Source organism: Vicugna pacos, chromosome 26 (assembly GCF_048564905.1).
Source record: "Vicugna pacos chromosome 26, VicPac4, whole genome shotgun sequence".
NCBI lineage: Eukaryota > Metazoa > Chordata > Mammalia > Artiodactyla > Camelidae > Vicugna > Vicugna pacos.
The window spans coordinates 7409963-7437528 of record NC_133012.1 but is presented as its reverse complement, the minus strand read 5'-3'; the positions used below and the strand labels follow the sequence as shown (position 1 = coordinate 7437528).

General features: G+C 41.9%; 1 protein-coding gene across 15 annotated transcripts in view; it reads left to right on the top strand.

Annotated features, from left to right (window-relative positions):
- UNC5D (unc-5 netrin receptor D) overlaps positions 1–27566 on the top strand; it is a 599258-nt gene that overhangs the window by 488729 nt on the left and 82963 nt on the right. For 11 of the 15 annotated variants that reach the window (XR_012064390.1, XR_012064389.1, XR_012064388.1 and 8 more), the window contains 3 exons: positions 263–430; positions 2181–2345; positions 20976–21008. Coding sequence is in view for 11 of the 15 variants with exons in the window: in XM_072950289.1 (XP_072806390.1) it covers positions 263–430; positions 2181–2345; positions 20976–21008 (366 nt within the window). In the remaining 4 variants the exon portion in view is untranslated. The remainder of the gene's footprint in view (positions 1–262; positions 431–2180; positions 2346–20975; positions 21009–27566) is intronic. The other 4 variants (XM_072950287.1, XM_072950286.1, XM_072950284.1 and 1 more) reach the window with 3 other exon arrangements.

Below are 27566 nucleotides of genomic sequence, written 5' to 3'. Positions count from 1 at the left end.
CTGTTGTTGTGTTCTTCCTGTTGTTCCTAATTCCCTGGCAAAGCAGATTCTCTGCATCCCTCCTATGTCAGATGAGCAGACTGAGGGGCAGAGATGAGGTGAGCCCCACCGTTGCCTCACGAGGGGGCAGCGGGTGTGGGTCCTCGCTGGGCTCCCGGTCCCTGGATGCCTAACTCACAACACCTGGCAAGTGGCTCGCACATAGTAGGCAATCAGTAAAAACCTCTTTCCTCTTTTTTCTCCCCCCATTTTTCTCTCTCAGTGAATGGAGGCTGGTCTTCCTGGACAGAGTGGTCAGCCTGCAATGTTCGCTGTGGTAGAGGATGGCAGAAACGTTCCCGGACCTGCACCAACCCAGCTCCTCTTAATGGTGGGGCCTTTTGTGAGGGCATGTCAGTGCAGAAAATAACCTGCACTTCTCTCTGTCCCGGTGAGATATACGTAGATTCCCTTTTCCCTTCTGATCCGCCAACACTGTTGAGCTGGTGTGAAAGCATTCGATATAACCTGCCTTCCCAAAGTCACCGTCTCGCAAGTCCTGAGAATGGAGCCTTTGTCCAAAGTGCTAGTGCAGAACTCATTGTAATTGCAAGAACATGAAATACTTCTGTTTGGGGGCGTGTTTTTTTTTCTTAATATTCAGATGACCCTGGACACTTAACATCAATAAGCAGAAAGTATTGACATGTTTCTATACTCCCAGTGTGTGACTGAGCTAAGCCATGCCCTTCTCTCTTTGGGTTCTCCCATTCTGTAGCATTGACTTGTACAATAGCAGGGGTTAAGGGGCTTGTCCGTGGGCACAAAACAGGTACCAAACACTTGGCCCTTTCATCACCAGTCACCAGTCACCCACCTCGTCAGTTTTTCCTTTATGTTTATTTACAATCCCATTGGCAGAGCTCGTACGGCGTCACAGCGGCTTTCTGCTTCATACGTGGTCCGTGTTTGCCTGCCTTCCTGAATAGAGAGGTTTCATTTACCAAACACAGCTTTTATGAGCTCTTTAGTTCATCGCACTGGCTCTAACCCAGTGTATACAGTGAGCAGTAGATGAGATGGAAGATGACTTTCTGTATGGAAAACATAGCTTCCCGTGGAGAAATAAATTGCTCCTGGTTCTCACAGGCATGATACAACATTGACTCTTGGACCAGAGACTCGTGTCTTTGAAATTTCCAATCCAGTTTCCCCCAAAGCTAAGGCGAGGCTCTCACCAGCAGCATATACGGAGTTTCCCTTTGAACTCGTATTCAGTAGACATTTATTGAGTGCTTACTATGTGCCAGGTACTGTGCAAGATAACGTCTACACACGTAACATCATTTAGCTCTGTGTTGTGAGCTTTATTACCCCAAGCTGGCAGAAATCGTCAAGTAAGGCTGAGTGCTTAGTCAGTTGAGTTGACAGTAGCAAGATAAGGACTCAGACATTTTGCTTCAAGTTCCATATTTTTATTTCACCCTACTCTTGACTAGTTGCTCTAGATTACAAATTGCAATATCTTAAATAACCCGCATGAGCATGGTTGGACTATTCCTAGGAGGTAATGTGACAATTGCTTCCAACAGCTGCCATGATCTCTGGGGTGGTTTTTCAGTGGAATTAAATTCAGTTGGTTCGTTTCCATGCAGAACTCCCTGACCCAAGAAATTCTATTTATGTTAAGTCCTGCTACCTTGAGGTTTGGCTGACCTGTTTTAGTTTAGTACTATCAATATATGTGGGTTTAACTTTTTATTATTTAGGGCCTTTTAAGACTTGAAGAGCATTTATTCTACTCTCTGTTCTAAACTGTCAAGCCACAAGGAAATGGTGATTACCAGTGGTTCCTGCACATAGTTATCTGTCCATCTAAGATGCACTTGGGCATGAAAGACAGGGGAAGAATGGATAATGACATTATTAGGCACCCCAAGGGCACGGATAATTCGAATGCTTGCCCACATTCAGTAATTGGTCTCATCCTGAAATAGCAAGAGAACAACACCACTGCTTTTGTTAGCCTTCTCTTTAGGAAAGAAACCATGGAGAGAAGATGAATAGATGTATTATTTTGTTTTTGTGGCAGTGGTGATTTCTTTAAAATCCAGCTCTAAGAACAACAGCAGACCTGGGGTGAGTCTCCTGAGAGCAGCCAGATTCATGCTCATGCTGCTTCCTCCTGTTTCCCTTTGCAGTGGATGGGAGCTGGGAAGTGTGGAGCGAGTGGTCGGTCTGCAGTCCTGAGTGTGAGCATTTGCGAATCCGAGAATGCACTGCTCCGCCCCCAAGAAACGGGGGCAAGTTCTGCGAAGGTCTAAGCCAAGAGTCCGAGAACTGCACAGACGGCCTCTGCATCCTAGGTAATGCCGTCTGCAACGTGTGTGCTTTGTTTGTCCGCGATATGAAAAGAGATGCCACGACCATTATTTCGGTTAAAGAAGTTAACAGAAAACAGTCTCCCAGAGCAGAAACAAAATGGGTGCAAAGTGCAGAAAGGCAGACCAATAGATTTTTAGTAGTGATGGGGTAATTTAAAATACTGCTATCACTGTAAATTCCATAAATGTGCATATTTATTATGAACGTTCCCAGATATGGTTTGAAGAGAAGTGATGTAGGAAAATGTTTCAGACTTTTTGGCTCAGCAGTTCTTTTCTTTTAGTAGCCAGCATTTTTTTGGTTTGGTGAGATTCTGATACTGATCACCATATGCTTATATTTCTCCCAAGAGTTTTACATACTATGAAGTGCTGAATAATCCTTGGAGACCGTGGTTCTGTGACAAGGGACATGTGTTTTGACTGTTGCCTTACACGTAGGGGGAGGAACATGGCACTGAAGAGGTGGGTGGCTTTGTAGCAAATTAATCTGGCAGAGCAGGAGATGGAATGCTCATTTCAAAACTCCCAAGCCTTTGCTTGATTGCTGAGATTACACTGTTAGCATCTCCAAGGGACTGTCTGCCTGGGTATGAACATATGGGAAGATCAAATAGAGTCACAGAGAGGTAGGTTTTAACTTGGTTCTGTCCCTTACTAGCTGTGTGATTCTGAACAAGTCACTTAATGCTTAACTTCTCTGACATAAGTACCAAAAAGCTATTTATTTTTGGTCCTTGTCAAAGTTCAGTGATGAAAGAATATATTTGGATATTCCATGGCACAGAATAGATGCGTAGTAAATGCCGTTCCTTCACCACTTGCCCACTCAGGTGTGCTGCGATGTATTGGTTTTTCTTAGATCTTTAAAGAGCGGGAGATTCAGGGCATGCCTATTCTCTGGAACTGGGTTGTCTTCTTGGAAAACTCCTGGCGAAAGAAATAATGTAGGTTGGTAATTTGTCATCTTTTCAGGAATGTGCGTCACTTTTTATTTGAGAGGATGGCAGTAGGAAGGAAATGCTGGGTTTATTTTTCTACATCAATGTGAAGGGTTATGCTTGATCAAGCAAGTCTACAAACGTGCAGTTATATTTTCAAAACAGATGTGGATGGTTAACACATTAGTTAACATGACTAATACACTGAAACAAGCACTTTTTACTAGCCCATTGTTGCTTTAGTTGCTACCACAAGTACTGAGTAGTCTGCAGGTGTCAGATACAGTACAGGGGACTGCAATGAAAGGGAACTTACCCATCAGTCTCAGTGACGAGAGGGCCATGCTCACTCATAAATACATTCCTTCGCCTTCCTAAATGTAGGTAAACTTTCTTTCTTTAATTTTAAGTCAGCTTTTTATTTACATATAATAAAATCCGCCCATTTCGATAGTGCGGTTTGATGAGTTTTGACAGACATATACTGCTGCGACCGAGAGGGAAAACGTTGCCATTAATCCTGAAATTCCCCTCATGCTCTTTTACAGTCAGTCCTTTCCCCTCACCCCTGACCCCTAGCGACCCCTCTTACACTCTTTTTCCACTTAGCGTGATGCCGTTGACACTTCCCCATGTTGTCACGTATGTCAGTAGCTGGTTCTGTCTTACTGTTAGGTAGTACTCCGCTTTGTGGATCTGCCACGGTTTGTTTATCCTTTCCCCGATTGATAGTCACAGAGCTGTTTCCATCTGGGGGCTACTGCAACCATTTGGGTACAGATCTCTGTGTGGACACAGATTTTCATTTCTTTTGGGTAAATACCAAGGACGGGGGTTGGTGGGTTGTAGAGTAATTATGTGTTTCACTTGATAAGAAACTTCCCGAAGGGGCTGTGGTCGTTCAGTTTTTTACCAACAAGGTGTAATAGTTCCAGCTGTTCCACATCTTTGCCGATACTTGGTCGTTTAAAATTATGTCGGTTTTTAATTTTAATTTGCATTTTCTTAATGATTAATGATATTAAGCAAATGTTCATTTGTTTATTGGTCATTCATCTATGTTCTTTGATGAAATGTCTATTCCAGTCTTTTTAAATGTAAGGAAACAACCCAAATTCAATAGCAAGAGGTTTAAGGAAGTGTGTTTGTGACCACCCTTGACCCCCACCAGAGTAACTGGAAGTATATCTTTGCAGTATGACTGTTTTTTTAACATGCTCTTTAATGTATTGTTTTCACTGATTCAGTTAGGACTGTAAATCTCATACGTCATCTGAAATGCCACTGACAATAGAACTGTCACTACTGGGTATAGTTTAGATAATCATTAGACATATTTGAAATATTAGAAATAAGAAGACACTGGCTGAATTTTAGACGGTCATAGTAATAACCTTCCTGACAACCCCCAGTTGGACTTGGGCTTGGAGGAAACTATGAATGTCAAGCTGCAATCTTAGCTGACTAAAACTTAGGGTTACTGATTGAAGACAGACAATGGTCAGCCCCTAATGTGAGAAAAAATTGTTATCAAATATGTGGATACTATTTATTTTCACTTGTATTACAATACATAGTTGTCAGTTAAGTAAGAGTTCTGTCTAAGGCTGAAAGGAATTGCCAGCACTAAGAGGATACTGGCCAGCCTAGATCCCAAGTCTCGAATCAGATATTGTATTCATCAGGGTTCTCCAGAGAAACAACCAATAGGTTACATATATAAGATAGAAGATAGGTATATAGCTAGACACACATACCTACATACAGATGCAATGAGATTTATTATAATAAATTGGCCCATGTTATTGTAGAGACGCTAGCAAGGCCAAAATCTGCACAGCTAAAGTCCCAGTTCAAGTCCAGAGGCTGGCAGGCTGCTGTAGAACCAGGAAGAGCTGATGTCCCAGTTCAGAGACTGTCATACAGTAGAAATCTCTCTTACCTGGGATCAAACCTTTGACTGATTGGATACGGCCCACCCACATTATAGAGGGCAATCTCCTTTTCTCAATTGGCTAATTTCAGTGTTGATCTTATCTGAAAATACCCTCACAGAATATTTGACCACAAATCTGGGCACCTGATGGCCCAGTCAAGTTGACACGTAAAATTAACCATCGGAGATGTGTATATACTTCTGAAGTTCCACAGTGTCATTCTTTCCTTGGAGCCAGTCAAACCATAGTTCAGGCAGTTGCTTTAGATGCTGAATGAACCCCTCCTGTGGACATCAGTCATGTGTGGTTTTAGTCAGACGTGTAGTTTAGCGGGTATTCTGCTTCCCATTTTCCAATAGCAGAAATCAACTCAGTGGGAAAACCGGTTTGAAATATGTTCAGCATTGGAGGTTAAGATCTCTGTTAAAATGCTTTGTGAGCCTTTCCTTTCTATTCAACCTATTCACTTCCCTAGCCCCTTTTCTACTTAAGCATGGGTTTTTCTAGCATTCTTTGCCTTGATAGGATGTGTATTAAGATGTCTGTCAAACATGATCAGAGACTCTTGATGGCTACAATGACTAAGCTTTTTGAGGGAAAAAGAGTGAAACCTATGAAATCATAGAGGTGAATGAGATCTGTTTACACATCAGTGGGACGGGGCTGTATTTGTAAGAGCCTAACAGCAGGATCTATTCTGCCCTTTTAGACAGACAGTGGCTACTAACATCAACAAAGATGAATAGCATTCTGCTATCTCTGCAGGACTCAGTGAACAGCAGTCTAGTTAAATGATGCCAGTATCACGGTGTGCCTCTAGCTGGTACTCTGCCGAAGTGCTCTTGGTGAGACTAGCTGTGCTCTCAGGATAGAAAGCCAGCGGAGGCTGGGTTTGACTAAAATAGCATTTGGCAATAGCTTTATGGAGCAGTCACTTCGTGCAGGATCTAGGTCATGTTACAATTTGGGAATTTCCTTCATCCTATTTTTTCCCCCGTTATGCCAGACATGACCCTAAAGCAAGTCCTCAATTCCCAACTTCTCTTGGAGGTCTCAACACGACCTTGTGGGGCTCTTGGATGACCTCCAATTCTTTGATTTTTATTTCGCTCTCAACAAAGCATCTGGACTTCCTTTGTCGTCCCTGAGAGCTGCGTTTCTTTTGGAGATCGAGCTGCCAGCTCTGAATGATCGCTTTAATATTTGGGTGTGATCGTTTCTTGGTCAGTTGTGACTAGAGCACAGGACCTTTGTGTCATGCTATCACAGATGGCCACACCTAAATGCTCTCAACAAGGAAATAAAGGCCCCAAGACTGGTGAGAGTGAGATTAGGCAGTTTTTGCCAATAGCAGTTAGTCCACAGTTCCAAATTGCTTGCATCAACTAAACATCCAGGGCCTAAATTTATGCTAGAACAGTTCTTTTCCAGGAAGATAATTACGTGGGATGACGGTCGAAAGATAGGAACTCGTGAATCCATATTTTCTGAACTTTAACAGTAGAATCAGGTAGTTTTCTGACCACTGTCCTTTCTGCATGCTGAGCTTAGCTGCTTCTATGCTCTGAGGATCTTAGGTAGAGGTAGATAACATGCACACCCCGCATGGGCAGGAAGAGAAGGGTGACTGTGTGGGAGGGGGGAGTTTGATCTTGAGGAATAAGGGCAGCCTGCTCCCTCTCCATGTACCCCAGCAGATATAAAACTACGGACTTTGAGGCAGGGGGTGGGTATAGCTCAGTGGTAGAGCACATGCTTAGCAAGCACGAGGTCCTGGGTTCAATCCCCAATCCCTCCATTAAAAAAAAAATTAAAACTAAGAGCTTTGGCTTGAGAGGATTAAGTGGATCTGCTTCAGAGGGGATTAGTGGCCCAATGTGCAGTGAGACAGAAGCCAGAGAAGTGCCCCAAGGGCCTGAAAGAGAGAGGAAATCTTCAAGGCTGGGCCACCTGATAGCTAATCTGTCCTTCTTGGCAAGATGTGAGATAGGTCAGTTCAACACTGACAGTTCAGACACCAACAGATCGGTGAAAGGGTGCTTTGTTTTCATTTCAGATGGGTACACTGATAAGAAAAGTTTGAGTTGACAGTTTGGAAACCTCATCAAGGATAAAGACATCTCTACAATAGCAGGTTCAAACAAACATCCCCAAGCTACACTTCATAATCTAACCACATTGTCTATTGAATTATCTACTTAAATGACCTAAAGGAAGCACCTGAAAAGGAGGGTATAATCACATCAAAGTAAAGGTTGCCTTGGTAAGCATTTTCTCTTGGCTCATTCTAAGCCTCATTGTTATCCATTACAGTAATTACCTGGGTCCCTTCCCTGTAATTCCTAGGGCACTAAATAAGAGAGTTTTCATTCCAGTATTAGCTCAGGGCATCTGAAACAACTCTTATTTTTCGCTAGTGATTTACAGAATGCCTATTTTGTATATAGGATTATAACAGATGAAAGTCCCTTTACCAGAACAAAACCGATCATTTCCCTTCTTTGGGCAAAGAGTCAGGAATCATACTTGACTTATTCTTAAACTCTTTGTTGGAGAAGTTCATATTTCAGAGTCCACTGCACTACACAATTGCTTAATTGTAGCAGAGTTAAAGTCTATATAGCAAAGAAATGTAAGTGGCACCAGCAAGATAACGTGTTAGCACAATGCATTAAGTTGTCGTGACGTTTCCTACTGCTTGCTTGCTGATTCTCCCAAATAGTTTTAATATTAAAAACCCATTTCCATTCCATTTATAGTATGTAGTAGGTATTCCTTTCTACATAAAGATTTTTCCTAGAAAAACCCACTAGTTGTCTTTCTGCATAGCAAGCAATTGATGAATTCAGAATTGCCTTTCTGTATACTGCATAGAAAATGTGGCTATAATATTGCAGACCCACAGGAGTAATAAGAATCTAAATTTGGGTACATACGGTGTCATTAGCAACTTAGCAAGAATCTCTCCCCTATGTGCCAATAAATACTTTCCTATTATGAGACCCAGTAAGAAGACCAGTGACTAACATGCTTTAATGAAACAGAATGAAGTGGCCCATTACTGGAGTTTCCATTGTGCTTAATTAAAAAAGAAAATAAAGTAGAGGTAACCTCAATACTTGGGTGTCTTAGTGAAAGCAATTTTTTAAAATTATACAAGGCTTTAGCTGTCACTTTTGTGCCTTGTGATGAGAGGACCCACACTCTAGTGCCCTATCCTGAGTGGAATTGAACATAAAAAGGAAAAAGAATGAAGTATATACAATAAATTACCATAAAATGTCTCCCCTTTGTTATCCATCTCCCCATAGACTTTTCTACATTTATGCCTTGTTAACAAAAAGATAAAGACATCTGATTGTTTTTTTGAACATAATCCTCCTTCCAAATAAGGATTGACCTTCATCCATTGGCCCACATTTGATACGCATTTCATAAAGCATTAAAAATCTGTGGCCTTTCTTATCAGCCAGTTCTGAAAGAAGTACATAAGATGCCTTTGTCATGCAGGAAATTTTCCTTCAGTCACCATCTCTTTATTTCTTCCTAATGAGACAGGAGGGAAGGGGACAGGGCACAACCATTATAAAAATGATACAGCAATTGAAGATAGGACATAAACTGGTTAGAACTAACTCAGCCCAAGATGGTGGAAGATTTGACTTCCAATAGACCTTGTCTCATCTTACACTCATTGTAATATACCAGCTGCTACATGACACACCCATAGGCACCATAACAGTGTCTGGGCCAAAAAGTGGGCAGGGCCCAAGTTCTGGAAGTCGCTGCCCCTTTCCTCAAACAGTTGAAATAATCTTCCCACTCATTAGCACATGAAATTGCCCAGCCCATAAAAACTAATCACCCCCAAACCTTGGGGCTACCTCTCTTGCTATCTGAGCTGGCCCACACTCTGTGGAGTGTCTCTCTCCCTGAATAAATCTGCTTACACTTTACTATGGCTTGCTCTTGAATTCTTTCCTGCTCAAGACAAGAGCTTATTCTCCAGCAACAGTAGACCTATGCCACATATTCATGGTCATGACAGAGTAACAAGGGTAAGAAATTTCTTTCTCAGCTTAATAGAAATCGGCCCAGTTATTCTGTATGTCTCTTTCTTCTCCTTTTTCCTATTCCTGTCAACACCCCCCACCAACAGAGTTCAGTACTAACTTTTACACTCATATTATTCATATTCATAATGCTTACATTTACTCCATGGAATTGGACAGGAAGTGCTCTGTCATGCTACAGAAACACCTCTGGAAGATTGTTTATCTCAGGCCCATTTTGTTCACTTTGTTCCTTTTATGAGAGGAATTGAAATAAAATGCCTGCCCTGTAAATAGGAAGGATTTTAAAAATAAATTTGGGCAGCTGGAGAACAGGATACGTTACTCCAGATCACATTAAGTTACTCCAGATAACATTACTTAGAGTGGGTACACACAGCACGTTAGAAAGAGAGAAAAAAGGACTAAAACAAAACAAAACCCCAAGAAAACTAAATAGACAAATAGGAGTAGATCCCCATGACACTAAACTGGAGACAGAAAACCCATTAGACGCTTAAAAAGATTTAAGGGAGTGAATTTTAGCCATAGGACCAGATAGGGGGAATGTAAATTCATTACAAAGAAAAGAGGAATATTTTGTAGATGGCATCCCTAAGAGGGCAAGAGCTCTGAACTGGGGATAGTCAGAAGGCACAGAGGTTGTTTCCATGAGGGCTGGCCCAGGACAGGCCTGGGTTGAGGCTAGGACAGAAACTGGTTAGAACCAAGTCGGCCCAAGATGGCAGAAGATTGGAATTCCAGTAGACCTTGAGCCTTATGATATGCTCGTTGTAATATATCAGCTGCTAAATGACACACCCACAGGTGCCATGACAGTTCCCAGGCTGACCATGAAAGGCCAAAAAGTGGGCAGGGCCCAAGTCCTGGAAATCCCTGCCCATTCCCCCAAATAGCTGGACTAATCCTCCGACTCATTAGCTTATAAAATTACTCAGCCCATAAAAACTCTTTGGCCCATAAAAACTTGCTGTGACATTCAGAGCAAAGGCTGATAGCCTTCCAAGATCCTCTGTGATTCCAAGTTGAAATGTTACTCTTTTTTTGAAAGTTTAGAAATGAGCATGAACCTAGAATTGAGAGAAATGGATGAGCCAGGGCTATAGAATTTAAACATTTATCCCATAGATAAAGAACGGGTTGAAGAATCTGGGCTCTGGGATCAGATTGCTTGAGTCTCGATTTTGGTTGCAATGCTATGAGCAAATTTCTTAATTTTTCTAAGTCTAAATCTATAAAGTAAAAGTTACAATAGCGCTTATTAGAAAGGGTTCTTTTGAGGAGGAAATTACCTAGGCCATGCAAAGTATTTGACATCTGTAGTAAGCACTCCATTTGTGTAAATAATAATTTGTGTGCGTTCTAGTAAAGAATGTTTTCCATGTTCTGAAGTATGGACAGCATAACACTCAAGATATTTTGTTAAAACATTTCCCAATATATCTAACTAATATAGTGTGTCTAATGAAATAAGACGTGCTTGTCATTAAAATCTGTAAGAGACACAAATTGTGTTCTTTATATGAACGAGTTCTGAGTGGTAATTTGAGACATACTGTTAGTTGTAGGAAAATAGAGCTCAGAAACTCCCTAACAGTTCATGAGGGTTCTTAAACTGAGTGTCAGACCAGGGTGTCAATATCCTTTCCCAGAACATCTGTCTGATCAGCAGCTGGATGGATGGCTCTTGATTTTCTAGTCTTCCTTTGCAGGTGAGATGTAGTCCTGAGGAGGAGACAGACCAGGTGATCTGTGAAGTCTCAACCAGTTCTAAAATTCTATGCTTCTAACCACTAATTGAAAATGATTCCAGAGGAAGGCCTGGGAGAGGGACCTGGATGATCCCCAAGTGAGAAAGTCAGTCCTCACGATGCAGACAGTTTCCCTTATGTTAGGAAATACACATGTTCTAACAATCTCATTAGAAAATAAATGTCTATAAAACAAACTCTGATTTGTCAACGTGCATTCAAAAATCTTTCCTCATTAGGGAAAAAATCCAGCCTGCACAGTATAAGCTATGCAGCCATCCACAGATCCCAGGAACACCTTCCTGTTGTCAGCCACTCAGGATCAATGATATGGCACCTGTTACATGTCCAGCATGTCCCCTATTCCACATCCCCACATCCCCAAATTAGCATATTTGCCATGTTTTTTGTGCTTTCAAAAATATTTAATAATTTGCTCAGTAACTAATGATATCCTTCTAGTCAAGAAGTTTCAAAAATGTAGGCTTTCCGTCATATAAAACAAACTGTCCCCACTTCACTGGTTCTGTGTATTTCAAATCCTACATCTGCAGTATGTTTAATCAGGTCTCAACAGTAAAAAACCCTAGGTAAGAAATATTAGTCTGGACTAGGGAAAGATTTAATGTCTCAGATCATAGAGTGGGCCAGCTATAAAAGAAGTGGCAAGAACCCAATCTGGGAAGTGATTTAAAACAGAGTAATCTACTCCTGTGAAGAATTCAGTGACCTCTGGGGTGTGCTGAACAAAGTGAATTAATAGAGACAGAGGGAACTTCTTTGTTTTCATTCTACCTTTTTCCCTTCAGTTACAAATTAAATACATGTGTCTCTTCAGAGATCATTGAGAAGTGCGATACATGAAATGAAGATGATGTTAACATTATCAGTAACCCATTATCATTAACCCCGGCCTTCCACTTTCTCCAGAGAAATGTCAGTATTATTATAACAATAGACCTGGCCTTGGGTACTCGTGTTTGGGAGAGGACCACGTCGGTGTTCAGTGCAGTGGAAAATCGCTGTGATCACTGTCGGGTAGTGAAAAGGGCTCTGACCTAGGAGTTAGGAGTCAGGGTCAGTTGTTTTGTTAACTAGCGTGTGACCTTGGCAAATCTCTCACCATCTTGTGCCTTCTGTCTGTAACTATCAAATGGGGAATTGGGCATGATGATTTTTAAGTTTCATCTCAGTATTAAAACTTGAAATCATTATAATTCTGTATCTTAAATGCAGCTTTCATGTATATGTGCATATATATGTGCATGTATGTACACCTCATCTTTTATACATATATTTTATACATATATACATGTAAGGTATGTTAATACCACTGGCATGTCAGTGCTCTCAGATACTTGTTTTTCAGCCAGTTTTGAGGAGATGATCTAGTGCAGTCACGCCTAAAGTTAACAGTTTGGATGATGGTTGTGCAGAGAGAGGGAGGACAATGTTTAGGTCTGAAACAAAGGTAACCCCACGCACTACTCTGGGAGAAAGTTTGCCAGCCTTACCAGGAACTGAGTCATCAAAGCAGGCCTGCAAGCATTCCACTCCAGTCCCTTCGTCGGGAAGCTGCAGTGTCCTGGGAATCCACACAGGAACTAGGAAGTCTGTGGCCCCCGCCTTTGTAATGCTTGGAACCGAAAGTCCATCCAAGGCTTAGCAGTGCTCATCCACTCAACAGAGGCCTATTGAGTACCTACTATGTTCCACTTACTGTTCCAGGTACTGGGAATGAGATGGAAGGCACAGATAAAGACTCTCCGTGCAAGTGACTTAGTGTGTCCTGGCAGGTACGTGGGTGGCTAGCATGAGGACTGCAGAAGCTTAGAATCCGTCTGCAGGTCAAAGGTTCTCAATGCACAATTGCTTTTTCAGCTTTATTTTTTCAGTAAGACAGGACTGATAGCCTGTATTATATCAGTGTTAAGTATTTCCTTAGCAATTGAAGAATAGTCATCGTAACAAACACCCTCCCAGATGTCCCCCACCACCCAAGCCATTCCCTCCCTACCCAGACCTCCCTGAAGTCTGCAACTAAAGGGAGCACCCTGGACACAGCGGAAAGCCACCATGACCCTCTGTCAAGGCTGGTGTACACTAATAGGATGCTTTTAAATTATTTTTAAATTATTTGAAGATCGCTCCTGCCTTAAGGTAAGGAAAGTGATTATCATGACATTAATCAATAGACTGTCCCCTTAAGCTTGAATTATATAGACTGAGCATTTTTGTTTATTTTTGAGTGGGTGTGTGTACGTATTTACAGATAACATATTTTTCTGTTGTGGATGGAAGGGAGGGAGTCAAAGCAAAACGGTTTATAGAATAGAAAAAGGATTTTAATATGCATCTTCCCTCGGAGCAGAATTGGAAATACTGCATTTTATCTCTCTGAGGCCAATTTCTGGTAAGAAAGCCTTTGTAGACACGTACTTCAGCGTCTTCAGAGTGACCCCCAAAGTGTATTTTACTCTGTATATCCATCACAGAAACAAATTAACCCACGCAGAATCAGTGGGAGTGGATAACACTTCATAACAAAGGTGGTAAGAAATCTAGAAATGTAAATGATTTGAGTTCAAAAGTGAAACATGCAATTGCTACTTGTGAGTATGGTCTTTATGGGCACTTATGTGTCTGAGTTTAGGAAATATGAAAGACATTCCTATAAAAAGATGTCAAATTTGAAAGGAGAAAGAGGGAAGGTGACACCTCTTCATGCACACGAATCATGTGCTTGTGAGGGGCAGTTGTGGAAGGTCATTGTCAGTAGAAGTCACATCTGTGAGCTGTGTCCTGTGGTACCTGCCTGCCTTCCCCTCGTTAACATGATGGGGAGTCTTGAATAATTCTTCAGGGGAAGATACCAACAGAGCCAATTTTCATTCACTAATGTACATCTCAGGTCTTAACAAGTTTTTCTTCAAGTGGGTGTTTTTGCCATTTGATTCTGGAATTTCACTAATTACCCAGACACCTCTGAGAAGACCAGGGGTTTCTCCAACAGTCATAACCAACTGGAAAACCCTGGGAGGAGTCTCTAAAAACTTCCTCCTTTCTGTAGTGTCCTGCATGGATGCACAGAGTGCATTTCAAAAGGGGCAGTAGATCTTATGACGGTTCTCTATAGGTGGGGAAGCGGGGGTGGGAGTTGGGGGGAGAGGAAGCAAGAATTGAACTAATTCAGTAACACGTGCATTCGGGTAAATATGGTCTCTGAAGAGTAATCTCAGAGCAGGATCTTAAAAAAAAAAACTAGGAAGAAAAACAAAATGTGGAAATTGAAAACTTAAAAAGAGGTAAAACTAGAGACGGGCTGTTCTTTGCTCCTGTGGTTTCGCTGTGCTCCCAGTCACGGGAAGAGTTCCAGGGTGTAAGCAAGAGCGGGTTGTTGTGTTCCCACCTGTTCTGCAGCCTGAGTGAACGTTCACTCTCCGCCGGAGAACGGAGTCTTGTCATCTTCCGTGTCTGCCTGATGTGTTCAATCGCGGTGGTGTTGCCAGTGCAGAGCAGACCTCCTGTTTATCTGATTATCTGCCAGTGCTAATCCACAGCAGATCGGCCAGGTCCTGGGATTTCCTGCAGCTTTGGATTGCATTCTGAGGGCATAACACTGATTCTTCATCGTTTCTAGTTCTGCGGGGGAAGGGGGGGCATGAATAAATGAAACACATGGCTAATTAATAACTTCAGCTTCTTTTCTTCCAATCAGTAAACAATCAAATAAATAGCTTTCTATTTCATCCTCGCCCCCACCCCCACCGCCTCTTATGTTTCTTGCTGTGACTCTCTCTGGCAGTGCCAATTATTTGCAAGCTAATCATTTAAATATGATTTTCGTGTTAGGGACCCATAACTAGCGGTGATTACAAAAGTATAACATAAATCAAATGAACACTTATGAAGTAAAATATTTTGGAATAGAATTTGCGCTGTATTTTAGCGGCTATACATAAGATAAACTGTCTAGAGAAGGGAGAGATCCCTTCAAACGGAGAAGTCATCACCAAAGATTTCATGAAGAAAGCAGAAGTTGATCTATGCCTTGGAGGCAGGACGTTTTTCTGTAGGAGGCTTGAGGGGAGAAGGGCATTTGTGGAGGCCATAGCTGGGACAAAAGCACTGAGGTGAGCCTGAGAGCTCATGGATTGACTGGACTAGAGCATGGATTTGTACTGAGGTGCAGCTGGAGCTAAGTCACATTTGGTGTGGTAGGATCAGTTCATAGAAGCTCATAAAGGCATGCAGTGAACTGGGCCATGATAGATTCCTGCATGCTGATGCTAGAGAATTTTCCCAGCGAATAAGGTACCTAGCCAGAGAGAATGGCGGAGAAGCCTGCTTTCCCACGGGCTTCAGAATCAGCTTGTAAATAATTTAAGATTACAAAGACTGTGATGGGTAAATTAAAATAAAATTGGATTCAGTACATATCTTGGAGAGGGTGAAAAAGGTATGAAGAAGGAAGTAATAAAAATGGTCTTCAGAGGCGAAACCATGGAGTGCGTCTGGTTTTGTGAAAAGAATGGTAATCATGAACTGTAATGGCGTGTGAATTAGTGCCTGGAGGAGAGCGCTGTGTGGGCTCCTGTTCTGGCGGGTGTTGAGTCCACACTGAGTAGCTCTGTGCCTGAGTCTCAAAAAACGACATCGACTCGAGTATCAAACATATGTGTGTAGTATTCAAAATCCCTAGGAGCCGATTTCAAATAATCCCAGCCCACAGCTGTGAGGGCGGCCCTTTGCCCAGTCTGTGGGTTGGAGATTGAACCCACCTATCTACCGGTGCCATTTCCCCTCAGTCCTGTTCTCTTAGATCCGCAGGATGTGTGGGCTGCAGGCAGCTGGCCATGTTTGTTCCCTGGCAGAGACAGGGTGAGGCTGGCTATGGGTGGGTGGGTGGGTGGGAAAGGAGGGCTGCAGCTATAAGTAGCTTCTGAGAACAATGGATACCATGGAAGTGCTTTGGGGGCGTCCCATATAACAAAGGAAGCCAACAATTAAAGGTGGGAAAGGATTGAATCACCACCAACAATAAAAAGATAGTTCTCCTTCTCCCTTTCTCCGTCCCTCTCCCCCTTCTCTACACACACACACACACACGCGCGCGCGCATAGGGCAGACACAAAGATTTGCGTTACAGCACTTAAGAGACATAAGCAGATTGCAGAACCATAGATAAAAGACAATCCCATATTTCTGTAGGTAAGAATGATCAATTACTATCAATTTCATGTAGTTTCCTGCTAATATATGTATAAACATATATTTATGCACATAACCTTATAGATATATAATCACAGGGGAAAAAAGACCTAGGCTTGTATATGTAACTTAACATAGTGGTGCTTATCTTTTGGTGATGGAATTATGGGGTTGTTTTGTGCTAATCTGTATTTTTTAGATACAGTGATTGTGTATTAACTGTAAATAATAAGGGATTTTTGAAGAAAATATGACAATTTAAAACAAAAATTTTTCAAAAACACTTGCATCTTTAGCTTGTAAATACACAAAATAATTATAAGACTGAGTTATAATTACTTATCATCAATTTCCATTTACCCAGAAAGTACCTCTTGGTGTATCAGTTAGACCCTGAGAAACCTAGGGTGATTTTCCCAAACTGCAACTCAGCTGCCACTGGCTCAGACTTACATCTGTCTGTCTGCAAGAGCCTCCTGGACCCATCTGTGTACCCAGCTACCCCACAGCCTCTTAGAGGGGACAAAGAAGAATTGAAGTTGAGTACACAGGGCCCCAGATTTGTTGCCAGGAAGTGGTGGTGCCCTCAGTAGTCACAAAAACACACCCCAATTAATCAAGGGCTCCTGGAGAGGGGCCCAGTCATAGGTTTTTTTTTTTAAACTCTCCAGGTGATTTTAATGTGCAGCCAATATGAAGAACTATTGCCCTAATGGATTAATTTACTCAGGGGTCATTTGAACATGGCCTTGGAGAGAGATAAAATTAAAACGGAGAGGATTTGGTTGACCAGGGCCAGTTGGATGCATGGCCCTGAGTCTTGTGAGAAAGTGATTATACAAACAGAATAAAAGAACATGCACCGTGGGGCGAGCAGTTCTTGCAGAAGACAGCAAGGTCAGTGGGTCGCCCTCTCTTGAGTTCACGGGAGAACAATCTCTAATCAGACATTTCCAGCTGGGAAAATGGTCTATGAGTACAGCTCACCGACAAGATACTGGTATTTCACAAAATACAGCAGAACCCAATTTTGATGTGGATGCCAGGGGAGTGATGCTCTCTTGGGCACCTGTCATCCGGCCTTTTTTGTGAGAAGATGCAGGCTGACACATGTGCTGGGCCTCGGCATAACACACCCGTGGTAGAGGAGCGGCTCTTTTTATAAGTTTTAGTCTGCTTTCAGAATTCAAGTGGATCTCTTGGAATGTCTTTGGTAGTTATGATAAAGACTTACTAGGGTTAAAGCTGGGGAGCCTACAGGGGTCTTCTGATCCCTGCCCTTCTTTTTACATATCAGGAAGGTGAAGTCTCAGGACTGGACACATGGTTCTTCTGTTTGCTTTTCCTTTTTTTTTTTAATTGAAGTATAGTCAGTTACAGTATGTCCATTTCTGGTGTTACAGCACAGCGTCCCAGTCATGCATATACATATATTCGTTTCCATATGCTCTTTCATCAAAGGTTATTATAAGATATTGAATATGGTTCCCTGTGCCATACAGAAGAAATTTGTTTTTATCTATTTTTATATATAGTGGCTAACATTTGCAAATCACAAACTCCCAAATGTATCCCTTCCCACCCTCTTCCCTTGGTAGCCATAAAATTGTTCATATCTGCAAGTGTCTTTCTGTTTTATAGGTGAGTTCATTAGTGTCCTCTTTTTTTTTTTTTAGGTAACACATATGAGTGATATCATACAGTATTTTTCTCTTTCTAGTTTCACTTAGTATGACAATCTCTAGGTCCATCCATGTTGTTGCAAATGGTATTATTTGACATGTGTTTCTTAACTCCCGTTCAAGTACCTCCCCCCAGAAGCGACTAGAATTTCTGATCTGGCGCTATGACTGTCTCCACGCAGTGGCACATGAGTCATTTTTGAATTCTGCACGAGTCTGATGATCGTATTCGTATGTTAAAATTATTATTTATCAACTGTTCATTGCTGAACACGGGCTACCCTTTGCTGCATGGCTTCAGTTTTGTTTAGTCCCCAGGACCAGCCTCTGAGGACATTATTACTCTCATTTTACTGTGGAGAACACTGAGGTCACAGAGGTAGATGAAGACGAGTCAAGATTTAAATCTGTTTCTGATCCTGAGAGTGCACCAATCGCACAGCACACTGCCGATGGTGATGGCACCAGAGCTGGGTGACTGCCCTGCTCTCTGCTCTGCATCCTCGTGGCCCCAGTCCCCTGTCCAGGGACCTTCAGCCCCATTCACTCTCTTTACCCAGAGCTCTACTGGGTCCAGTACACCCCCATTTTTTCACAGCATGGCTGTATTCTATTTATTCTTCTGAGGAGCAGTTACATATCTCACCTGTTTTTAATGGAGTTTCATTTCGCTCCCCAGCATAATCTTCGTTCCTGTGGTTTAGCAGGAAGAAAATACCTTGAAGCTCAGCCAGGGTTCTAAACAGATGTTCTGCACGTCTCTTTGTGTATTCCTAGCAATATATCACTTTCAGATGTCTTAGCCTTGGCCTGCCAGCATCCCTGTGCCCATGCCAAATGCTTTCAGAGAGCATGCAATAAGCAAAAACTGAAGTCAGGGTAAACCCACCAAAGTTGTTTTATTCTAATCCTTGACTGCATTAGCATCTGGACTTTGGAAAGTACCACCTGCTCTCAGGAGAACTGGTATGGCCTTGAAACTGTGCAGTAAGGGGAATGCAAGTTTTCTGTTTCTGTTTTCCTGACTGTGTAAAAAACCTGAATATGTTCATATCAACTTGAACAAATTATTACCTTTTATGAGGACTTTTCTGCTTTCAAGAAAGAGTGGCCAGGATGGACCTAGAGATGGTCATATTAAGTGAAGCAAGTCAGACAGAGAAAGACAAATATCGTATGATGTGGCTTATATGTGGAATCTAAAAAAATAAAATAAACATTTTATTTACAAACCAGAAATAGACTCATAGACATAGAAAACAAACTGGTTACTGGGGAAAGAGGAGAGGGGGCAGATTAGGAGTTTGGGGTTAATAGATATACATTACTGTATATAAAATAAATTACAAGGACCTACTGTATAGCACAGGGAACTATATTCAGTTTCTTGTAATGAGCTGTAATGGCAAAGAATCTGAAAAAATGATATGTGTGTATATCTATAACTGAATCACTTTGCTGTACACATGAAACGAACACTGTATATCAACTAAAATTAGATGAAAAGTAAGAATTAAAAAAAGAAAGAGTGGCCAGATACTACCCTTTGCCAGTTAATTTTCCCCTTATTGTGGAAAAAAAAAAGTTTGCCCTTTTGCAAGAATGATTTACACCCAACTTTTAAAAGCTACTCTCATATGTATATATAACAAATCATTTGGCAAGACAGACAAGAGTTGTATTTAAAGCCCACTGCAAGGGTTTTCTGTCAAAATCAGTATTAGGTGCAGGAGTGGGTTAGGGTAAGGGATATTCTGGGAAGGATTTGGAATATAGAGCTGTGTCTCTTTGCCTGGGAGGGGTGATGGTGCAGTCAGCCAGATAATATTTATGAAGTCCTCAAGTGTGTACTGTGTGAGATTTGATTCCGTTAAAAACTTCATCCAAAATGACAGTGTCTCGCCCGACTTGGCTTGCCTGCAGACAAGTGGAGAAAGGAGGCTACACAGGGTGACCTTTCAAGGTCCCCTCCCTTAGTGGGAGTCTGTGAATGGTTAGCAACAGCCTTCGTGCTGGTAGTTAGACAGTGTTCTATCTGCACTCTAAGAAGGGACTAACGACAGGGATGACACACCACCCAAATCTTCTGGAAGTTGACATGGTGTCTGAAATGTCGTCTTCCCAGGTTTCTGCATTGGGGTGGAGTTGTGTTGACCTGGGACGGGGCCAGGAGCAGGGGAAATGGATAGCGGAGGGACCGTGGTAGAAGGCAGAGTTAGCCACAGGCACCGCGTCTCAAAGTGACTTGCACGATTATAGCAAAATTATTTGATGATGAAAGATAGCAGGAGATGGTGGTTGAAGAGCAATGGGGAGAACCGGTAAAAACATCTCACTTGCTTTAGGAAAAGACTGAATGTCTTTTCTCTTTATCCATCTCATCTGACTGATGTTGCTCAATACCTTGATTTTTTTTTAGATTTTTAAAGAACACTTTTCCGTTAAGAGAGATCATCCACATTTTAACAGATAATCAAGTCAAACCAAAAAGAGGGTGCTATCTTAAAAACAAACCTTCAACATGCTCACAATACTGCATCTATACCCAACAAGAACAGATAAAAGGAAGAACTTGGAATTTTTTATTCAGGTCACGGTAACTGCAAACCAATGCAGGATCCCTTTAAACATTTATTCATGGTTCATTTTTCTATCATCATATATAGTGAAATAGCATCCCTTACCTGAGCAGTCTTCTGGCTGTATATAGAAAAGGGACAAGGGTGCAAGCTCATTGCTCTCATCATGCTGATAAGAATCTAGCAAATGCAGCAGAGAGAAACTCTAGGAAGCCTGAGGGATTTTTTTTTTTAAAGGAATGAAGCAATCATCCTAGAAAAATACTGCAAAAGAGAAAAATAAAAAGAAGTTTGAAAAGGAAGAATATGAACAACATAATCCATATTGTCTGCAGAAAGAAAATGTTTCCTTTATAGAGGAAGACGTAAAGGGATATAGGAAATAGCTGCTCCGTGTCAATTTATTAAATGCAACTTTCTTTTTTCTCTTTCTTTTAGATAAAAAACCTCTTCATGAAATAAAACCCCAAAGTAAGTTACTTTTCCTCTTGTGAATATAATTTATTCTCATATTTGCTGCCTTACCGTTGTATTTGTTTAGAAGCCAAGTAGAATTCGTACAAAGGATCCCGGGTTTGGGGGGGTTGGGGGGCTTCTTTTTGGGTTTGGAGTCACATGTCAGAGATACAAACTGAAAAGAGATATGCACACCCCTCCCCTCCCTCACAGTAAAAGTAAATCTCTCCTCTTGATCCTATCTGCCTGTATCAGTCTGTTTCTCTGCAAATGTCACCTAGGACTCTTATTTTTAAGGCGACTTATACCATTAAAATTAATAAATATTTGTCAGTGCAGGCTCTCATGAGAGCAGCCTTGGGCAATAGCCTCTCCACAGAGGACCGGGAGGGGGCGCCTGAGAGGCAAACTCGAAATCCCCGGCAACTGGATAGAGCAGGAACCTGAAATCACCAGGAATTGAACATGGTGGTGTGGGTAATGGCTTGAGCTCCTTATATGTTGGCTTGCTTCCTGGAGAGTCTTTTGTGTTCCCCCATCTTACGCATTCAGTAGATTTTGAAAAAGGGACACAGGTTGAATGATTGGCAGCTGGGCGTTCAACCCCATGGTTCTCAGCCGTGGCTGAACTTTAGCGCCATCTGGAGGCCTTTTAAAAATCCCAATTCTCAGGCTATACCCCAGACCATGAAATCAAAATGGGAAGGAAGGGGCTTAGAACCCAGGAACTCCTAGTTTTAAAAGCTCTTCAGGTGATTCCACTGTGCAGCTCAGGTTGAGAACCACTGTCTTAGTTTTCCCTGCCGTCGGCTGCCCATAAAGCTATTGGTGGTACCTGGGTAGCGGTCCTCAGAAATCATGCATACTTGATTTTGAACTCATAGGAAGAGGGAAGGTGGGGAAACCTGGTTTGTATACTTAGGTGCACGTTGAGAGAGGGAGAACAAAACGGGTCACTGAATGTTTGGCTTGTGCCTGTGTCAAGACTTGAAGGTGACAGCTGGAGTAAGTGGACCCCTGACTGCCTCCTGGTCATAGAGCCCCCTGCCATCCCCCGATTCCTGTATGTAGCAGAAGCAAGACCACGGGTATCCATGTGGTGGTCGATGTGAGAGTTGCTTTGAAATGCGTGTGTTTTTTTAAAATTAATTTCATGCTTAGTTTGTGAGTCCTGTGCCGTTCTAATTTGGTTACATCCTACTTTCAGTCCTAAACCCCACAGTACCTATTTCTGGTCCTGGGGGACTCCAGAATGAGTTTTTGCTCGGGGTTCCTGCTCCTGAACACCATGCTTAATTGCGGGATACTGCAACGGAATCTTTTAAATTGTTTTAATTTGTGATTTCCTAAAAATAAAACCTGAACAGAATCAATGTGATTGCAAAGGCTCCCAGAGGAATCCAATCGGGGTTCTGTGCACCGCGAGATTAGGAGTGCATGATACGAATGCACGCTGTGGTTGTTCAGTGAGAAAGGGGCTTAGTTTAAGACTACATGAATCAGCTCTGATGCAAAATCAAAGTCAATTATGAAGATAATTGAGAAACAACCTGTTCCTCTATATAGCCGTGCACATGATCCTCCGCGCGGCTCGGTGGATGGAAACCATCACTCAGCCTTGTGCACAGATCTATGTGAGGTGGGTCCAGGAGCCAGTCGGGAGTTGCAGGAGATGTAAAAAGAAAGTAAAGTCTTAAGATATCTGTTGGCAAATCATAATGACAAACTGGGGAAAATATGTGTGCGGCATAGCTCATGAAAGCACTTATTGTAAATGAGATAATTTAATCAATTACGTTTCCTAATGTACTAAACCGAATGTTTCATTTTCTGCTTCTGCACATCTTAAATTATCTTCAGGTGCTTTATGAGATTTAATCATAGTTAATAGAAACTTCATTACCATCAAATGTGCTTTCAATAAATGTTGTGTAACAATGTCAGGAGGTGCAGTAAAATATAGTCGGTTCTGAATGGCAAACACGCACCCCCAGAGTCAGACTGAAAAATGGTTGTGTTCAGACAATGAGACTCCCGGAGGCTGGGGCTGTGGCTTTGTGAGAGGCTGTGAGCCCCTGAGGAGTGGCTGGTTCAGCAGGCTCACCTCCGGGATGGAAAGGGTTTCTTTTGCCCATGGCAAGTAACTCAGAATTCTCTCATCTCCGTTCCACCGACTTGTTCTGTGACTAAGAGAAATGCACGCTAAACGCGAATCCGATCTACTGTTCTAGAGTCCGCTACCTCCCAGACACCTCCAGCTGAATGTCTCCCAGTAACCTGAAGTGCAGCTTTTTCAAAACTGAGTGCATGCTTTTCGGTCCCTGTTTTTAACTCCCATCTTCTCTAGTCCCAGGCATACTCTGCCTTCAACTCAATTATCAGGGTCCATAACTTTGACAGCCTCCCAGACCCCTCTCTCTTTCCTCTCCTCCTCCAGCACTCAGTGAATCATTACAACCGAACCATTCTGCCACCTCAGTAGATCTCAAGTTCACCAACTTCTCTCCATTTCCACTCTTTTCTAGCCACCCCTCGATTCATTCATCAGCTGTTTATTGAGAGCTTCCCACGGGCGAGGATGTGTTTCAAGAGGTGGAGAGTCGGCACTGAGCAGAACAGATAGTTTTTGCTCAAACAAAGCTTCTAGCGTTAGTGAGGGAAGATGGAGAAACAAACCAGACAATGTAGAGGGTCAAGTGCCGTGGAGGGGTGATAAGTGCTATGAAGAGAAATACAGCAGGATAAGGGGCTGGGGCGGGGTTGGAGGGAGTGTGACTTTTTCGTATAAGGTGTTCAGAGAAGTTCTCTGTGGATAAAATTACATTTAAAAAGAGACCTGAAAAAAAGCAGACACAACCATTCTGGGTATCTGGAAGGAGAGACTGCAGGGGACAGCAGGAGGCAGAAGCTGTGTGGGGGGAGCTCGTCGCAGTGTCCGAGGAAGAAATTAGGTCAGGATATGTGGAGCAGAGTGCCAAAGGGAAGAGTCAGCATCGCTAAGGTCAAAGAAGTGGGGCGAGGGGAGAACCTGCCAAGTGTATTACAGGCCATTGTAATGATTTTGACCTTCACTCTGAGCGAAATGGAAAGCCATTGAGGCTTTTTATTCATAGTGACATGACCTCATATTTTCAAGGATAAACTCTACCTGCCCGGTAGAGTATAAACGTATTGGGAACCAGAGCAGAAGCGAGGAAATCTGTTACCATGATCTATCGTAACAATAATCTATTACAATAATCTAGGCTATTACGGTAACCTAGATTCAAGATGACTGTGGCTTGGGCCAGAGAGATGGCATTAGAAATTATAAAAGCAGGTCATGTTCTGGGTATCTTTTGAAGGCAGAGTCCAAAGGATTTGCTGATGGATTGGCTGTAGAGTGTGAGAGAAGGAAAAAGCATTTGGGATGATTCCAAACTGGGCTGTGCCACTCGGAGGAGGGACTTGGCCAACACTGATATGGGGAGAAGTTGGTGGAGCACGTCTGGGAAGAGATGCAGGAGCTCAGTGTCACAAATGCTAAATTTGAGATACCTCTTACGCCTCGAAATGGAGAGGTTAAACAGGCAGCCAAATATATGAGTTTGGAGGTCAGAGGAGAGTCCTGGCTGGTGACATAAATCTGGGGCTTGTCAGTGTCCAGATGATATTTAAAGCCATTAGGTTGAATGAGATCACCGGATAATGAGTGTGAATAGAGAAGGTATCTGAGGACTGAGCCCTGAAGGACATCATCATTTAGATGTAGAGGCGGTCAGAAGTCACTGCGGAGGAAACAGAAAAACAACAGCCAGCATAGTAAGAGAAAAACCAAGAGAAGAGAATAGTGTCCCAGGCGAAATTTTTTTTTTAAGTTTAAGCCATTTTTCTTCCTAACAAAAATTTCTGCAGTTGCTTCCTGTATCTAGTCTTGCCCTACATCAATTTCCCTGATCTTTCTAAACCATCAGTTCTGGCCACATCACCTCCTTTAAACCTCTTCAATAGCTGAGCATGATTTTGAAGATAAAGTCCAAAGTACTTGATATACATGAGATATCTGGTCTCATTTGGCCTTTTTAATCACATCAGTTTCTCTCAAGCAGCCTAACCTTGAGATATTTTTCTTCCAATTCTCTCACCACTTCCCAGATTCTTCAGCCAAACAAAGCTTCTTCGTTTTGGGGACAGCCTGTGCCCATTTTGCCATATAGTGCCTTACACATTCTGGTACTTCTGCCTGAAACTTTCTCTCTACCTAATCTCAACCTGTTGAATTTATCCTTCCTTCAGGTTTGACTTAGGTGTCACTTCTGCAAAGCATTTGCCGTCTTCTCCTTCCCTCCCTCAAACACCAAGTCTGGGTTAGTTACTCCTGTAATTTGCTCAGTATTAAACAATTTCCCTATTTCTTTACTGCATGTTCATTGCCTTTATCCTGGGCTGGATTCCCTCCCTGATAGACGTGATTCCTGCCATCCGGTAGAGAGTGTAGCATCTTGTTCACTCCTATGCTTGTAGCACTCACCGCCATGCCTAGTATGGATTAGATGCTCAATAAATAGTTGTTATCATGGTCTTGCCCCTTCCTGCTACCTCCACACTGAGCCTTGTAGTGTTAAGGTGAAAATAAAGAGTTTGCTTCTGTATAGTTTAACGCATTCATGTAGTAGATATTTATCACAGTTATCTATAGAAAGTCTTGGCCCAGAGAAACATGAAGGAAAAAATGAGAAATGTTCCCCATGGGAGGGTATAGCTCAGTGGTAGAGTTACTGGTTTCAATCCCCAGTACCTCCATGAAAATAAAGAAATAGACTTGATTACCTCCCCCTCTAAAAAAAAAAAAGTTTCTTCCCCACAACTTCAGTACAAAGTAGAAGATAAATGATTTGAGAAAAGGGAAGGAAAGGAGATAGTTTTTAATAGTCATCTATTCTGTGCCAGGTGTTGATGTGCGTCCCAGAAACAGTTCTGTCAAAGAACGGCCCGAGTGTGTCCTCAAAGTCTGAAATTGGGTATTTCTCTTCTAACACTCACTCCATTTTCCATCTTTTCCCCAAATACACTGCCTTCATCTATAGTGGAATAATGTGGATTCTGAGAACCCCTGTTCTTTATGATCTTCATAGGGTAAGGGAACTTCTCTGAAGATGCACAGTCTACGCTGGCAATTTGTACATTCTCTTCCAGGCTGTGTAGACTTACATGGTGCCTTGAACCCACAGACCTGTCTGTGACTTTGAACCATATCTTTAAATTCTCAGTAGATTTCTAGACTCTTCTAAGCTAACATTAGGCTCCGGGGATCAACGCTGATCTTCTAGCCATGCATTTTTTTTTTCTCTACTTTACCCATCACTTTTCTTCATCTCCTGCTGATTATTTTCAATTACATAAATATAGCACTTCCCACAAATTGCATGACTTGCTTTGTCCTTCAGAATCATCCCTACTGTGAATCAATTCAACCCATGTATATGAGCAACATTTGTAATTTTCTTACCACTCTCAGTCTTTTTATTATCTAATTTTTATTCCATCTGAAATGTATGTCTTTTCTTAATACCATTTTCAATGATATTGTTGACCTTACTGGTCATGATGGGAGTTTTGCTCATTAAATGCCTTTAGAACTGAGCACAGACACAGTGAATAAGTGATAGTCCAAAATGTTCTTCAGCATCAGAATAATCCAGGGCACTTGTTAAAAATGTGAATTCACAGGCCCCATCTCCCCTCCTGGTACTGTTTTCAAAGGTATAGAGTTTATATGTTCAATTTCCAGAATAGGAAGTTAAATAAACTGACGTCATTTTCTCAAGGGCTGGAGTTCAAATCCTGCTTTTTGACTCTTGTTTCTCATTTTTAACGTAGTTTTCCTATCTGATGGGAAAAAGCACAGTCCCTTTTCAGTCCAAAGTTAGAGTTACCAGATATAATACAGGACTCCTAGTGAAATTTGAATTTCAGATCAGCAATGAATACATTTTTAACATAAGCATGTCCAAATATGGCATGGGAAATACTTCTACTAAAGTTATTCATTCTTGATCCGAAATTCAAATTTAACTGTGTCATAGTTTTATTTGCTTCATCTGGCAACTTTACTTAAAAGGAAGATAAAACATATCTGAATGTGCACTATCACGAAATATTTTATAAAATAGATTACTGTCAATCTTGGAAGAATGGTTAGAATTAAAACAAATATTGGAAGGGAAAGCCTTTCAGTGAGAACAGAAAGTCTGAACAAAAAGAAAAGTTACTCAAGTGCAAGGTCTACCTGAAAAAGATGGATACAGGCAGACCTCATTTTATTGTGCTTTATTTAGTGAGCTTCACAGATACTGAATTTTTCACACATTGAAGGTTTGTGGCAACCCTGAGTTGCCAGATGGTGGTTACCACGTTTTAGCAATAAAGTATTTTCCAGTTAAGGCATATACATTGGGTTTTTTTTTTTTAAGACATAATGCTGTTGCACACTTAAGAAACTGCAGTGTAATGTAAACATAATTTTTATGTGTGCTGGGAAAGCACGCAGTCCATGGGACTGGCTTTACCACGGTACTGGCTTTATTGCATGGC